The sequence below is a fragment of the Rhinopithecus bieti genome, unplaced genomic scaffold (assembly GCF_001698545.2).
Source record: "Rhinopithecus bieti isolate Rb0 unplaced genomic scaffold, ASM169854v2 scaffold_11744, whole genome shotgun sequence".
Lineage (NCBI taxonomy): Eukaryota > Metazoa > Chordata > Mammalia > Primates > Cercopithecidae > Rhinopithecus > Rhinopithecus bieti.
In genome coordinates, this window is record NW_016807094.1 from 1189604 (window position 1) to 1204909 (window position 15306).

At 39.5% G+C, this 15306-nt stretch overlaps 1 protein-coding gene across 1 annotated transcript in view; it reads left to right on the forward strand.

Annotated features, from left to right (window-relative positions):
• The first annotated feature begins 7431 nt into the window (after positions 1-7431).
• The window catches only part of KRT20 (keratin 20), a 9679-nt gene continuing 1804 nt past the window's right edge, over positions 7432-15306 (forward strand). The window contains exons 1-6 of the mRNA XM_017880152.1: positions 7432-8006; positions 10112-10194; positions 11993-12149; positions 12502-12663; positions 12827-12952; positions 14392-14612. Coding sequence (XP_017735641.1) covers positions 7617-8006; positions 10112-10194; positions 11993-12149; positions 12502-12663; positions 12827-12952; positions 14392-14612 — 1139 coding nt within the window. The 5' untranslated portion in view covers positions 7432-7616. The remainder of the gene's footprint in view (positions 8007-10111; positions 10195-11992; positions 12150-12501; positions 12664-12826; positions 12953-14391; positions 14613-15306) is intronic.

A 15306-nucleotide genomic window follows, 5' to 3' on the forward strand; every position in this document is an offset into this window, starting at 1 on the left:
TCGGTGGTGTGTGTTACTGGACTGTGCCATCTGAGGCATGGAGGGATGGCCAGAGGGTCTAGAAAGGTAGGCAGGGGCTGGATCTTGGAAAGTTGTATATTGGACTTGACTACATACCACTGTCGGTTTTTCACATAAGTGAAATAATCAGATTTGCATTTTTAGGCAGGTGTTTGAGACTGGACCTCAACATTGATGAACAACATTGATGGCTAGAAACAGGTGCTAATACTATTTTTAAATTGTCGATAACTTCTTTACTATGATTCCAGGGGTAGGAACTAGAATTTGTCTTGATGACAAATTATTCCTCTGTTTTGGGAGGAATTCAGTTGGGCTCTCTCTTAGTCAAGCTTGTGTAAAATAAGTACTCATTTGTCCTTGGCATAACACGGGATATTGGCAAAATAACACAGATACGGAGCCAATCGCAGGGGTGAAGAGGACCATTGAGCCTGTGGTTTCCCAGTCAGAGATGTAGGATGTTGAATCCGAATGCAGCCCTATCTGGTTTCAGACGTCCCCTCCAGGATGAAAAGATTATACCCATCCTGGCTGGGCACACTGGCTCATGCTTGTAATCCCAATATTTTGGTAAGCCGATGCAGGAGGATCACAATTAAGATATCCATCTCATCAGTTAAAACTATGCCCTCACACCGGACCACGTAGCCTATAGTACACTAAAATAAGTTAGCATTTTTAAAATAAATCTTGTTATTGGTACAGGTTTATTGTATTAGGAGATTTTGTGTTGCAAATGGCAATGTAAAGGAAATATAAACACTTTAAATATTTTTCAATTGTTTAATATACCAGGAGCTTCAAAAATGGAAATAGTCTAGATGCCCCTCAAATCCTGAAAGGACTTGCAAAGGAGTATGCATCCAGAGACAGGAGGAATCTGTGACCATCATTTGCAATCTACATTATCTATATGTGTATCTCTTAAGCATACGTTATTTCATTTTGCCTGTTTTTATACTACATATCAATAAAATCTGGATGGATTCTGTTGTCTTCTTTCAGCATTATGTTTTTTAATATTTATCCATGTCAATAATGTAATTTTTTTTTTTTTTTTTTTTAAGGCAGAGCCTGGCTCTGTCGCCCAGGTTGGAGTGCAGTGGCACGATCTTGGCTCACTGCAACCTGCACCTCCTGGGTTCAAGTGATTCTCCTACCTCAGCTTCCCGAATAGCTGGGATCACAGGCGCCCACCACTATGCCCAGCTAATTTTTGTATTTTTAGTAGAGACTGGGTTTCACCATATTGGCCAGGCTGGTCTCAAACTCCTGGCCTCAAGTGATCTATCCAACCCAGGCTCCCAAAGTGCTGCGATTACAGGCACGAGCCACCGCACCCAGCTAATTTATTTATTTTTAACTGTTGCATAGCATGCCACTGTATGAACATGTATGAATGCATTTATTCATTCTACTATTAACATTTGAGTTGTTTCCAGTTTTCTGTTTCTTGTGTGTGTATGTTAGTACATGTGTGTGTTATTAATATGAACAATGGTTCTGTGAATATTCTTGTACATGTCTATCATTCAATACTTATAAGAGTTTCTCTGAAGTGAACACCTAGGAATGGTTTGCTGAGTGATGGCTATGTGAATATTCAGCCTTCTAACATAATCTCAAACTATTTTACAAAGTGATTGTACCTATTTATACAGCTAACATCAATGGATTGGAATTCCCCTCAGTCATACTTGCTATTGTCCAACTTTTTAACTTTTTTCAATTGGCAGATGTGGAATGGGCCATTCAGCTTTCCTCGTTTCTGCAAATCTATTCATATTTTGCCCACTTTCTCACTGGGATGTTTTTCTTTTTCTTACTGATTTGTAGGGATTTTCCATATTCTGGAAACTAATTTCTTGACAGTTACACGATTTCTAAATATCTGCTCCCTGTTTGAGGTTTTTTTCATTGTAATTATGGTATATTTTAATGAATAAAAATTGCTAAATCGGTATCCATTTTGTACTTCACAGTTTTCACTTTCTGTGTCTTGTTAGAAATACTCCTTTACTCTAATTCCTAGAGATATTATTCTGTGTTTTCTTCTACATGTTGTATAGTTTTTAACTTTTCACATTTTTATCTTTAATGAATCTGGAATTCATTTTCATATATTTTAGGTAAATTTTGCCTTAGAACAGAAATACAATTTCCATTTATTAAATGTGGGATACTCCATTTCTTTCCACATTGATTTATAATGCCCAAGCAGGACAAAATTGAGTTTCTATATGCAATAGATCTGTTTCTGAGCTCTTTGTGCTAATTCACTGGCTTATTTCCAGATCAATGTAACAGCCATCATGTGAAAGGCAAAACCATAAAATTAGAAAACATAATATGCATTCTTTTTTTTCTTCAACTTTTAAGTTCAAGGGCACATGTGCAGGGTGTGCAGGTTTGTTACATAGGTAAACGTGTGCCATGGTGGTTTACCTCACAGATCATTCCAACACCCAGGTATTAAGCCCAGCGTCCATTAGCTATTCTTCCTGATGCTTTCCCCCCAACCACAGGTGCCCAGTGTGTGTTGTTCCCCACCATGTGTCCATGTGTGGAAAATGTAATATGTATTCTTAACCTGTCAATATCTAACGTTAATCTGTATGTTTGCTGTTTTCCTAAACAGTTGCACACTTTAGAACAATTTAACTCCATTCATCCCCTTCCAGCTCTCATCTACTTTAATTCCATATTGTGTTTTCTTCTCAATAGATATATTATTTTATAGCCAGTATTTGTCTTTACATTTACATTTGGTCACATGCTTAGCACCTTATTTGTTTATTATTTTCATTCTTTCATGCATGTCAGAACTTTCATCTGGAATCATCTTCCTTCTGCTTAAAATACATTCTCTCAGACTGCTCTTAGTGAAAACTTAGAAGTTGATGGCAAATTCAGTTTTTTAAATCTTGAAAATGGCTTTATTTTATCCTCTTTCAAATATAATGTTACCGAGTCAGAAAATTCTGGAATGGCAGTTATTTCCTCCTAGCACACTGAAGATTCTATTCCATTTCCAGTGTCCATTGTTGCTTTTGAGGAGTCAGCCATCAGTCTAACCACCATTCCTTTGCTGGTGATTTATTTTCTATCTGCTTGTAATTATCTGGTTGTCTGCCTCAATGTGTGTAGTGATTTATTTTTATTCCTTTTGCCTGAAATTCATTAGGTCTCCTTAATCTGAGAACTTGGGTGTTTTTTTTTTTTTTTTTTAACAATTCTATAAAATTCTCACTTTTTATTTTGTTGAATGTTTTCTTATTCTCTCGTGTCTTCTCCTGGAACTCTGATTAGACATATTTAGACCTTCTAATTCTAGCCCTCATGCCTCTTGACTTCTTCCTTCGTCACTTAGTTGCATTCTGGAAAATTTCCTCAGAGCTACATTTTGTTCAATAATCCTGGTTTAATCTGTTCCTGGACTCATCCACTGAACTTGTAATTTTAATGTCATTATTTATTTCCTCTGGTTTGTATTTCAGATCTGCTTGGTACTTACTCCAAATTTCAAGTATATTTTATTTTCTAAAAGAATTTATATTTATATTCTTCATCCAATCATTCTATAGCCACTATGAGACAATAAACAAATCCACCCAACTCATCAAAACACAGCTGAGAATTACCAAATAAGTACAAACAAAAACCTAAATATGACAGATTAACTGTGCCGAATACAATGATGTAAGTTTACTATATATCAACCTCCTTGTACCCGTCTCCTCACTTCAACAAATAACTCAGGGCCAAACTTCCAACTTCCTTCACCTATACTTCCACCCTCCTTCTCCCTCTCTGAACAAGACACCACTCCACAGACTGTAGGTTCTACGTCTATCATATGTGACTGCAATAGCTTGGTCATGGTAGAAAAAAAAGAAAAAAAAGTTGAAAGTCCTCTGAAAACTGTAGTGCTTATAATAGTCTTCCCAACTACTGGCCATACTTAATATTAATCATTAACACTCTCAGTAGAGTGTCTCAGAGGTCAAAATGTCCCTTCTACTAGCTACAAGGAAGTTGGGATCTAATAAGTATTAATTTACAGATGCAGTCACTCAACAGCCTGAAATATCAGGGGCTCTAAGTTCATGACTTTGTGTATGAACAAGGGTCAATAGGATCTTTATTCAGTCCTCGAGATACAACTCAGAAAAATGAATTGCTGTGAAAAACTCACTTGATTTCCCGTGGTCACATTATAAGATCAAATAATCTATGAAATACAAAACTCAGTGACATAGAGAAGCCAGCAAATTCTCTTGCCCTTACATAAACAGGTGGGAACCTTTCCAGTAGAATTTTTTCTCCTCCAACAAATTAGTAGATTGAATGACTATACCTCATAATAATAACACTATTGTATCATATTTTGGGTTAAATTTAAAAACCTCAAAAACTTATCAAAACTAGCCAAAGATTTCTGGAATAAGAAATAGACAGTTATTTCTCAAAAAAAAAAAAAAAAAAAAATTGGCTGGGCCGGTGCAGTGGCTCACACCTGTAATGCCAGCACTTTGGGAGGCTGAGGTGGGCAGGCAGATTATGAGGTCAAGAGATCAAGACCAGGGTGGCCAACATGGTGAAACCCTGTCTCTACTAAAAATACAAAAATCAGCTGAGCGTGATGGTGCCCTCCTGTAATCCCAGTTACTCGGGAGGCTGAGGCAGGGGAATCGAGTGAACCCAGAAGGCGGAGCTTGCAGTGAGCCGAGATTGCGCCACTGCACTCCAGCCTGGTGACAGAGCCAGACTCTGTCTCAAAAAAATTGGCTGGACACACGGGCTCACACCTATAATCTCATCATTTTGGGAGGGTGGGGTGGGAGAATCACTTGAACTCAGGAGTTTGAGTCCAGCCTGGGCAACATAGTAGAATCCCATTTCTGTCAAAAAATAATAAAAATAAAATAAAAATAAAAATTATCTAGGCATGGTGTGCATGCCTATAGTCCCAGCTACTTGGGAGGCTGAAGCAGGAGGATCACTTGAGCCTGGGAGGTCAAGGCTGCAGTGAGCTGTGATTGTGTCACGGCATTCCAGCCTGGGTAACACAGTGAGACCCTGTCACAAAATAAAAATAAAATTGAAAACAATTAAAAATGGGATTTTTAACTCTTTGATATAAACATAACTAGGTCCAGCCATAAGGAAGAATTGTCCTACAAAAGAGAACAAATATCATCCTGTTTAACAACCACACTTATGTTCTTTTCTAATTATAAAGCTAACTATTGATTTAATAATGCTTCTGGCCAGGCACGGTGGCTTACGCCTGTAATCCCAGCACTTTGGGAGGCCAAGGTGGGCAGATCACAAGGTCAAGAGATCGAGACCATCCTGGCTAACATGGTGAAACCCCATCTCTACTGAAAATACAAAAAAATTAGCTGGGCGTGGTGGTGGGCACCTGTAATCCCAGCTACTCGGGAGGCTGAGGCAGGAGAATGGCATAAACCCAGGAGGCGGAGCTTGCAGTGAGCCGAGATCACAGCCACTGCACTCCAGCCTGGGTGACAGATAGAGACTCCGTCTCAAAAATAAATAAATAAATAAATAAATAATGCTTCTACACACCTTGATCATGTGTTAGCATATGAAACTCTTGGCTGAGACCAACTTACTATAAAACTTGTGTAATTTAAATAGTATAATTTTCCAATGACTTTAATCTAACAACCTCCTCCTACCCCATTAATCAACACAAAAAGCAATTCATCTTTGAATATATGTGTAAAGAACATAGTTCATGTGTTTATAAAAAGTTCTTCTCTGCTACAGAGTTTAGTTGTGACATCATTAACAAAGTAATTTATAACTCTAATAAGTTAGCAAGGTCTTCTTGCTACCAGTCCAGTTACTGGTGGTGAGTACTCAGTATTGGCTGATGAATACATGAATGGATAAAAATGTAAGAGCTGTCCACACATATATCATAAAACACATAAAGTAGATCCCATTTTATCTCAATTTTTATTTCTGTGATATAACTGAGATAAAATCAAACACAATGTATTATTTTCAAGTATATTGTTCATAAGAGAAATAATGTGATCTGACCTTATTTTAGAAGAAAGTTGTGTGTAAAAAAATTTAAACTCAAAAGTAAAAAAGCCACTGGTTTCTAAAAGCTCAAAAAAAAAATTTTTTAAGTGACTGGCTTTCAGAACAACAGCAACAACAAATAAGCCTCTAAAACAAGACAAGTAAATTCCAATTTTTTATTTTTGCATTTACTTGCTTGCTTGCTTTAATTATATACAAAGCTCAATTCCATTAAAGTATCAGGATGACAATTAATTAGATGTTTTTAGTGACTTTTCCAATCTCTTCTACTTAACTTGATTAAGGAAGTGATTTACTTGCTTCATGGGAGGTGTGAATTCTCAGCCAGGGGGTTTGAATGAAGGGAAGTAAGTGACTCAGGCATTTATTGGGTGCTTACAATCAGATTCCCACCGGTGAGATCACGCCCATGTGTCTGGAGGTCCACACGCAAGCAGCTGCCTCCAGCCCAACCCTGGATGCTGAGTGTAGTCCCAAGGCCCCGCCTGCCCCACTTCCTATACATACAGCCACTCATGCTGTGATTGTGGGGATATACAAGGAAGATCAGGCTTCCGTGGAAGCTTCTGCAATTAAAATCCACTGGGGATTCTAGAAGGAGCACCTGTAAGTAGCTTCCGGATGGATGGGGTAGAGTCTGTCTCATGGTGGGTGTTAAGCTGGCCTTATACAAAAGAGGAGACCCATCCTGGTACCATGCCAGGTGCAAAGCACTGTGCGATTTATTCTAAGTGTCTTGGTAACAGGACTTGAAGCCAGGCAGTGACTGGAAACCTAAAATGCATTATTTAGTCATAGAACATTAGAAATAGAAAGAAAATAACCTCCCAAATCATCTAGTCCATCACTCAGCTAAATTCATTTAATTCATATCCCCAAACTACATCTCCAAATGTACAATGGTTTCATTCCTGGTTTAGGGATTCGAGGTTTTGTGTTTGTACAAAATATTTTAATAGTCTTATAAAATAAGATGTCCAAAACAGAATAAACTTAAAAGCCATGAAAAAGAGGTTCTGAAGAGCAACTCCTCAATACAAATAAACCATTGTCCTTTATCTCCATTGTGACTTTCAGTTATGTAGGCACATCTGCCTTTTTACATGCCTAAATTATACATGAGGATTATAAATATTCTTTATGTGTATGTTAGGATGAAAAAAATCTGCCAAGGCAGGTGCATGGGCTAAAAGAACACACCTTCCTGTTTCCTTTTGTTATCTGTTTAATTAAAAAAAAAAAAAAAAAAAAGTTGCCCCTGATAAAAGCCTCCAATAAATGCCTCTAGTGCTATTTTCTGGAATTGAGTTAAACATATTAACATATTGTTATACAAAGCGGGGGGCGTGGAAGCAAGGCAAGGTGGACTGTGGTGCCAATCCTAGTGACATGTCAGCAGAGGAGGAGTTTCTGGCCTGTGGACTTCATAAAAGGCTAGCTCAACACCCTCCATGAGACACACTCTGCCCCAACCATCCTGAAGCTACAGGTGCTCCCTCCTGGAATACCCAATGGATTTCAGTCGCAGAAGCTTCCACAGAAGCCTCAGCAACTCCTTGCAGGCCTCTGTAGTCAGTACAGTGGGCATGCAGCGCCTCGGGATGACACCCAGCGTTTATGGGGGTGCTGGAGGCCGAGGCATCCGCATCTCCAACTCCAGACACACGGTGAACTATGGGAGCGACCTCACCGGCGGCGGGGACCTGTTTGTTGGCAATGAGAAAATGGCCATGCAGAACCTAAATGACCGTCTAGCGAGCTACCTAGAAAAGGTGCGGACCCTGGAGCAGTCCAACTCCAAACTTGAAGTGCAGATCAAGCAGTGGTACGAAACCAACGCCCCGAGGGCTGGTCGTGACTACAGCGCATATTACAAACAAATTGAAGAGCTGCGAAATCAGGTGAGAGATGACGCCTGTGTTTCTGTTTCCTAGTCTGTGTTTAGCTGAAAGTTAAATCAAGAGGTTATCTATGCTAGGTAGGTCCAAATGGACGTTGTAAAGCAAATTAGGCTAAAATGTTACATCTATAAAAATTCTTTCATCTACCTTTAGACTGTATAATAGGATGACCTTAAATCATGCTATTTTTAATGTTTAATATAATTATATACAAAATATGAATATTTTATCCTCCGGAATAAAATAAATCTTTGTCACAGCTTACCACATCAGGGCTAAATGTATAGTGAGCAATCTTTCTGAAAAGAGCTAAAAATTAATTATGTGATAAATCTCTCTTAGTCTTTCATCTAGTCCTCAAGTTTTGAAACCCCAGTCAATTCAAAGACTTTTCTCCTTTTATTTAAGTAAATATTATAATATGACTATTAGAATACTGTACTGCAGATTTAAATAACAAAGTGATTCTGGGTGGAAACAGTGTGGCAGGAATATGGGTCTTAATGATGCCTGGATTTTTAAGTGCCCTGTTTAATAATATGACCATCAGCATCAAGCAGTTCAGAAACTACTTCTACAGTAATAAAATGTTCTATTGCCCCCAATTCATGTTTATTGCAATCATATCACAACCTCCTCCTATGTCATCAGAAAAAAGGGTGGAGCTCTGTATTTTATCAGTTGCATGGAATAAAAGCAGAAGACTTTGCTCCTAATTGAAAATGTCATATATGACACAGAGCACTTGCTTGGAATTAAAGTTCCTATCTAATCAAGAAAAGTGTTCACTGTCATTTCTGTGTTAAGATTCATACCCCTTTAGAGTAAAGCCCATTTACTTACCAGCAAGTCTATTTTTCTTGAGTTGTGCTAAACATCAGTGCAATTTGATTCGGACTCTATGGGAAGTTGCTTTGGAATTTTAGAAACTATAGGTGTGTGAAGCAATGGTATTTAAATTGCCCTTCCGGAATAAAGTTCATCCTTCTTAGGCTCTCACTAAAAATGTTCGAACCACACCTGTCTCATGTTTCTGACTCTACTTTGGCTCATCTCAAATACACAGACACAGGCCATCTGTCCCATTGAGTTAGACAGTCTCAACCATAGGGAGCAGCCCTCTCCAAAACTGGATCCACTGAAATAGAAATATCATTGCAACATCTTCTGCAAGTAGATTTTTCATCTATATGCATCCATCATGCATTTAGTTCTTTTATGCATCATGTTCTTTCATTCAGCCAGTACTGAATGACACTAACTAGGTGCTAGGCACCATGCTAGGCACGGAGGAATAGTATGGTGGACACAGTGTGATTTATGAGGAAACAGGGATGGACAGAGGGACCAGCACACAGAGGGATAATGAGAGCACAGTTCAGTTTTGAGAGCATCTGTGAAGGCTCCTTTGAAGCAATGTTGTCGAACCTGAGACATGAGGGAGGAATGGGAGCTCACCAGACCAGAGGGGCTAAAACAAAGGTTCTAAGCCGAAACATCAAAGGCGAGGCACTCAATAAGGTCTGATAACTCAAGTTGAGTTAAATTCTCCTTCTGTAAAATCACAAGAAAGTAGACCAAACCCTGGGGAATCTAGGGTTGCATTTTATGACTCTATTATGTTAAACACCCATGTCATTATTTTTTCTATATTTTCTTGTAGAAATGCCTGAAATAAACATCATTTTTGACATAATAGTCACTGCAGCTGGAGATAAACTAAATCCTTGTAAACACCTATCCAATTGAAAATGTCATTCTTGGCGGGGCGCAGTGGCTCACGCCTGTAATCTCAGCATTTTGGGAGGCCGAGGTGGGTGGATCACCTGAGGTCAGGAGTTCAAGACCAGCCTGGCCAACATGACAAAACCCCATCTCTACTAAAAATGCAAAAATTAGCCGGGCATGGTGGCGGATGCTTGTAACCCCAGGTACTCGGGAGGCTGAGGCAGGAGAATCGCTTGAACCTGGGAGGCAGAGGTTACAGTAAGCCAAGGTCGCACCATTGCACTCTAGCCGGGGCAACAGAGCAAGATTCTGTCTAAATAAATAAATAAATAAATTTTTAAAAAACAAAATTTCTTTCTTTCTCATGTATTTTCCAGATTAAGGATGCTCAACTGCAAAATGCTCGATGTGTCCTGCAAATTGATAATGCTAAACTGGCTGCTGAGGACTTCAGACTGAAGTAGGTTCCCTAATACGTGGCAAAAGTTTCTGAAAAAGAATTCCTTTAGTAGTCCTTCCAGATAATCAGCTTTCCATATCATTGTTGGTAAAGGAACCACGGTTCAATGTTTCCAGAATCCTGAAGCCTAAAGGAGATTGGAAGCTACGTGTTAGAAGCTAGCCCAGCACTCAGGGATGACCTTCTCTCTCTTGATCCCTTGGCATGTAACTGAACACCTCCAGTAACTACTATTCTCTTTGTTATTACTGGTTGCTAATTTTTTTTTTTTTTTTAGTAGCTGGTATCTACCTTTTAACCCACTAAACCTAATTCTGCCCTTTGGAGTAATAAGAAAGCAATTTACAGTTCTCCTTCTCCCTAAGTGCCTTTCTGTTATCTAAAGAGAGTCTTATGTCTACCCTTGGTGATTCTCCAAGTAATTCTCCATGTTCGTTCAAGTACCTGCAAGTGTATGACCCAAGTTCCAGGGGTGACTCTTGATGATTTCTGGTTTGCCAGTGTTTTACAGGATGGTCTGGCCAACCAAAGAATCAGGACCAATCTATAATAATTAACCGGGTGTGGTGGCACATGTCTGTAGTCCCAGCTACTTGGGAGGCTGAGGCAGGAGAATCACTTGAACCTGGGAGGCGGAGGTTTCAGTGAGCCGAGATCGTGACATTGCCCTCCAGCCTGGGTGACAGAGTGAGATCTTGTCTCAAAAAGAAAAGAGAAGAAAAAATTGTGTTCACTTTCTCGGTAGTCATCACAGCACATGTGACCAGAGCTGTTCCTTACAAACAGCTTCCACACTAGGGCGTCTTCATCCTGAATTTGTACAATGCATTAACACCAAAAAGCCCTTTGTGGTTAGAAGAGTAGCCTTTTAATGCTCCAAGAGATTAACTAGAAGGAAATAGGAAATCAAATCCAAAGATTAAAGCAGTAAAAGTGCATTAGTTCCAATTTTACCTAGCACTGAGTGTCCCATTGCATTGTCACTTTTTAAAGCTGGATATTTTAGGAAATTGGGCAGGGCATGGTGGCTAATGCCTATAATCCAGCACTTTGAGAGGCTGAGACAGGCGGTTTGCTTGAGTCCTGGAGTTTGAGAACAGCTTGGGCAACATGGCGAAACCACGTCTCTACACAAAAATACCAAAAAAGTAGCTGGGCATGGTGGCATACACCTGTGGTCCCAGCTACTTGGGAGGCTGAGGTGAGAGGATTGCTTGAGCCCAGGAGGTTGAGGCTGCAGGGAACCATGATCGCACCACTGTATTCCAGCCTGGGTGACAGAGTGGTACCCTGTCTCAAATACACACACACACACACACACACATATATATATAGTGAGAGAGACAGAGAGAGTATGTAAGATTGTAGAGGAGGATGTAGAGCTGTCTGAGATAAGTCACTTTGGATGCCTCAGTTCATAAAGTTATAAAAATAAATTGATCATGTACATTCATTAAGTAAAAGTATTTAATATTAATAATGAGAACCCTTTGCCAACACAATAATTAACACAATTTAATTTCTTGTAAGATAAATTCTAGAATTTAGAAGTGCTCAAAATTATTTCAGATTGCCTTTTTCCAGTCACTCCAAATTATAGAGATTATATTATTGAGCAAATTGTCTGATTCCTAGGTTCTTATGTACATTTCATGAATGTATAAAGGCAGACATTATAAAGTATTGAAATTGATCTCCTCATAAGCCACATTTAAAAACCTATCTCATTATATTAGAGTCTCTCTCTTATAATGGCTTCAGAAGGACCAGTTATCTCTGTATACTAATTAATTCCCAGGTATGAGACCGAGAGGGGAATACGCCTAACAGTGGAAGCTGATTTCCAAGGCCTGAATAAGGTCTTTGAAGACCTAACCCTACATAAAACAGATTTGGAGATTCAAATTCAAGAACTGAATAAAGACCTAGCTCTCCTCAAAAAAGAGCATCAGGAGGTGAGAAAATATTCAGAAGTGGCATTGGAAACGATGGAATGGTTCTATATAATAATAATAATAGGAGGAGCAGGAGAAACAGGAGAAGGGGGAAGAGTTGGTGGTGGTAATGACAGAGATGATGATGATGGCAATAGTGATACAAGCCCTGCCTTCTTTTCATAATGTTGTTGTAGGTTAAATGACCTAGAGCAGTACCTGGACCACAATAAGCCCAACACAAGTTATTATTTTATTTCTTTTTTACTCATTGCCAATGAAAGAGGTCATGAGACTTCTTATGTCTTTTCTGCCCAACCTTATCTGAGAATGTGCTTCAGATTAAAATCAATCAGAATTTTCACTTTCATAGGAAGTCGATGGTCTATACAAGCATCTGGGCAACACTGTCAATGTGGAGGTTGATGCTGCTCCAGGCCTGAACCTTGGTGCCATCATGAATGAAATGAGGCAGAAGTATGAAGTCATGGCCCAGAAGAATCTTCAAGAGGCCAAAGAACAGTTTGAGAGACAGGTAACCGCACAATTGTAAAGTGTGAGCAAATGTGTAGAAGCTTTCCTCCAGAAAGAGATAACTCAGTTTCTTCTTCATTTGTTCATTCTTTCTTTCTCTTTCTGTCTTTTCTTTCTTATTTCCATCCCTCAACTATTTTTTTTTTACTCTTGGCACTTTATAGACTGCAGTTCTGCAGCAACAGGTCACAGTGAACACTGAAGAATTAAAAGGAACTGAGGTTGAACTAACAGAGCTGAGACGCACCTCCCAGAGCCTCGAGATAGACCTCCAGTCCCATCTCAGCATGGTAAAGCACATCTAACTTCTCTTTCTCAATCCAGTATGTGTTTACCAAAGTCCTCTGTTAGGAACTTAGAAATGCAAAGACCTACAAGAAATAACCCTTCCCCTTGCAGAGCTGGCAGGGAAAGAGGCCGAACAACTGATTATAATCAAAGGACAGAGAGAAATCGAGGAAAGGGCAATGTACTGCATGAATGCAGAGGAAACAGTAAATCTGGAAGATTTCACAGGGAAAGTGGCATTTAAACCAGATATTTTTATAACTTTTAAGTTCAGGGGTAATATGCAGATTTATGATATAGTTAAACTTGTGTCATGGGAGTCTGTTGTACAGGTTATTTCATCACTCAGGTATTAAGCCTAATACCCATTTGTTATTTTTCCTGATCCTCTCGCTCCTCCTACCCTCCAGCCTCTGTTAGGCCCCTGTGTCTGCTATTCCCCTATATGTGTCCATTATACCAGATCTTAAAATTTAAGATACAATTTTAAGCTGGAGAATGAACCAGAGACATTCCAGGTCAAGCAAACCAGCCAGCCCATGACAAATTATGCTGTGGTACCCAGAATCCCTCAAACCACAGTGGCCTGCAGCCACAATACTACATCCATTATGACATTTCCTTTCCAAGGGCAAGGCTAAAGGGGTAGGCCCTACCTAGGACAAGCCAGTGTTCTGGCAGAAAGAAAAGAGCAATGGTTGGGCCACTTGATAGCTCTTAAAGCTTCTCCTTAGAAAAAGCATTTGTCCTTTGGTAGGCCAAGGCAGGAGGATCACTTGAGGTCAGGAGTTCGAGACCAGCCTGGCCAATATGGTGAAACTCCATCTCTACTAAAGATACAAACATAAGCTGGGCATGATGGCGTGTGCCTATAATCACAGCTACTGGAGGCTGAGGCAGGAGAATCGCTCCATCCCAGGAGGCAGAGGTTGCAGTGAGCCGAGATCACACTACTGCACTCCAGCCTGGGGGACAGAGCAAGACTCCGTCTCAAAAAAAAAAAGAAACAAAAAAAAAGAAAAAGAAAAGGCATTTGTCAGTTTGACGGGCATTTCATGACCCAGCCACGTGTCAATGGATTAAAGGAATCTAACCCTGCAATTGAGAAATGCCACAGATCACATGGCCAGGTCTGATGAAGGAGTGAGAGGCGTAACATCTTCACATGGTGGGGAAGGAAATATTGAGAACAATTCTACAATGTGCTGCACTGAGAGAACAGTGGGTGCAAAGCTACAAGCAAAGAAAAACCCTGAGAGCTAATGATCCTAGCTGGCTGGCTGAGGTTGCCTAGTTGGGAAGAGTGGGATATGGAGCTAGAAATACACACCATGCCCACAGTGATGAACTGCAGAGACCCTTCTCAAAATAAATTAAAATTGACCCATCTCTTGAATCAAGTCCTTAGATAAGAAATGCCCTATTTTTCTTGTGCTCATAGAAAGAGTCTTTGGAGCACACCCTAGAGGAGACCAAAGCCCGTTACAGCAGCCAGTTAGCCAACCTCCAGTCGCTGTTGAGCTCTCTGGAGGCCCAACTGATGCAGATTCGGAGTGACATGGAACGCCAGAACAATGAATACCATATCCTTCTTGACATAAAGACTCGGCTTGAGCAGGAAATTGCTACTTACCGCCGCCTTCTGGAAGGAGAAGACGTAAGGTAAGGTTCTTAGAATCAAGGAATAGGTGTCAATGTCTGTATGCACTTCTATTTTAATGTCCCTGTCACTCATTACCCAGCACCAATGCAATCCCTAGGACAGAAGTAATTATACTCACACGCACCTCACCACCACCAACAAAACGAAAATATACCAAAAAGTAGACACACGCCCAAAATATCAAGTACAGCCTTGAGATCATGTGATAGGACTGAGTTAGAAGATAACTCTCCAAATGATAGATTATGCTGATATTAATTTTCATCATTAATATATAATTGAAGGCATAATAGCCTTTTGGAAATTCTAATTGAGAGCTCATGAATTAGACAATAAGTTGCTGAGGTCCGTGGGAGCCAGAATCATCAGTGTGGCAGCAGCAACTGTCTACAGATACCATACCTAAGAATATCAACAAGAGAACACAAGATTTAAATTTCCATTGTAATTTTGTTATTTTAATTAGAGGAACATCTTAGCTTATATTAAACTGGTCAGTTTTAAAGCTATGTATTTTTCAAGTTTGCAATAACAAGCAATGTAAAAGGGAAAGATACATGAAAGCATTAAAACACATTCACTTGGACTTTGAAATATAAAAGACAAGAGTGCATTTCATTTTCAAAACAGTAATAATCCTTTTTTCTGTTTCTTTTTTCTTCTTTTCATTAAAAAAAAAAAAAAAAAAAAAAA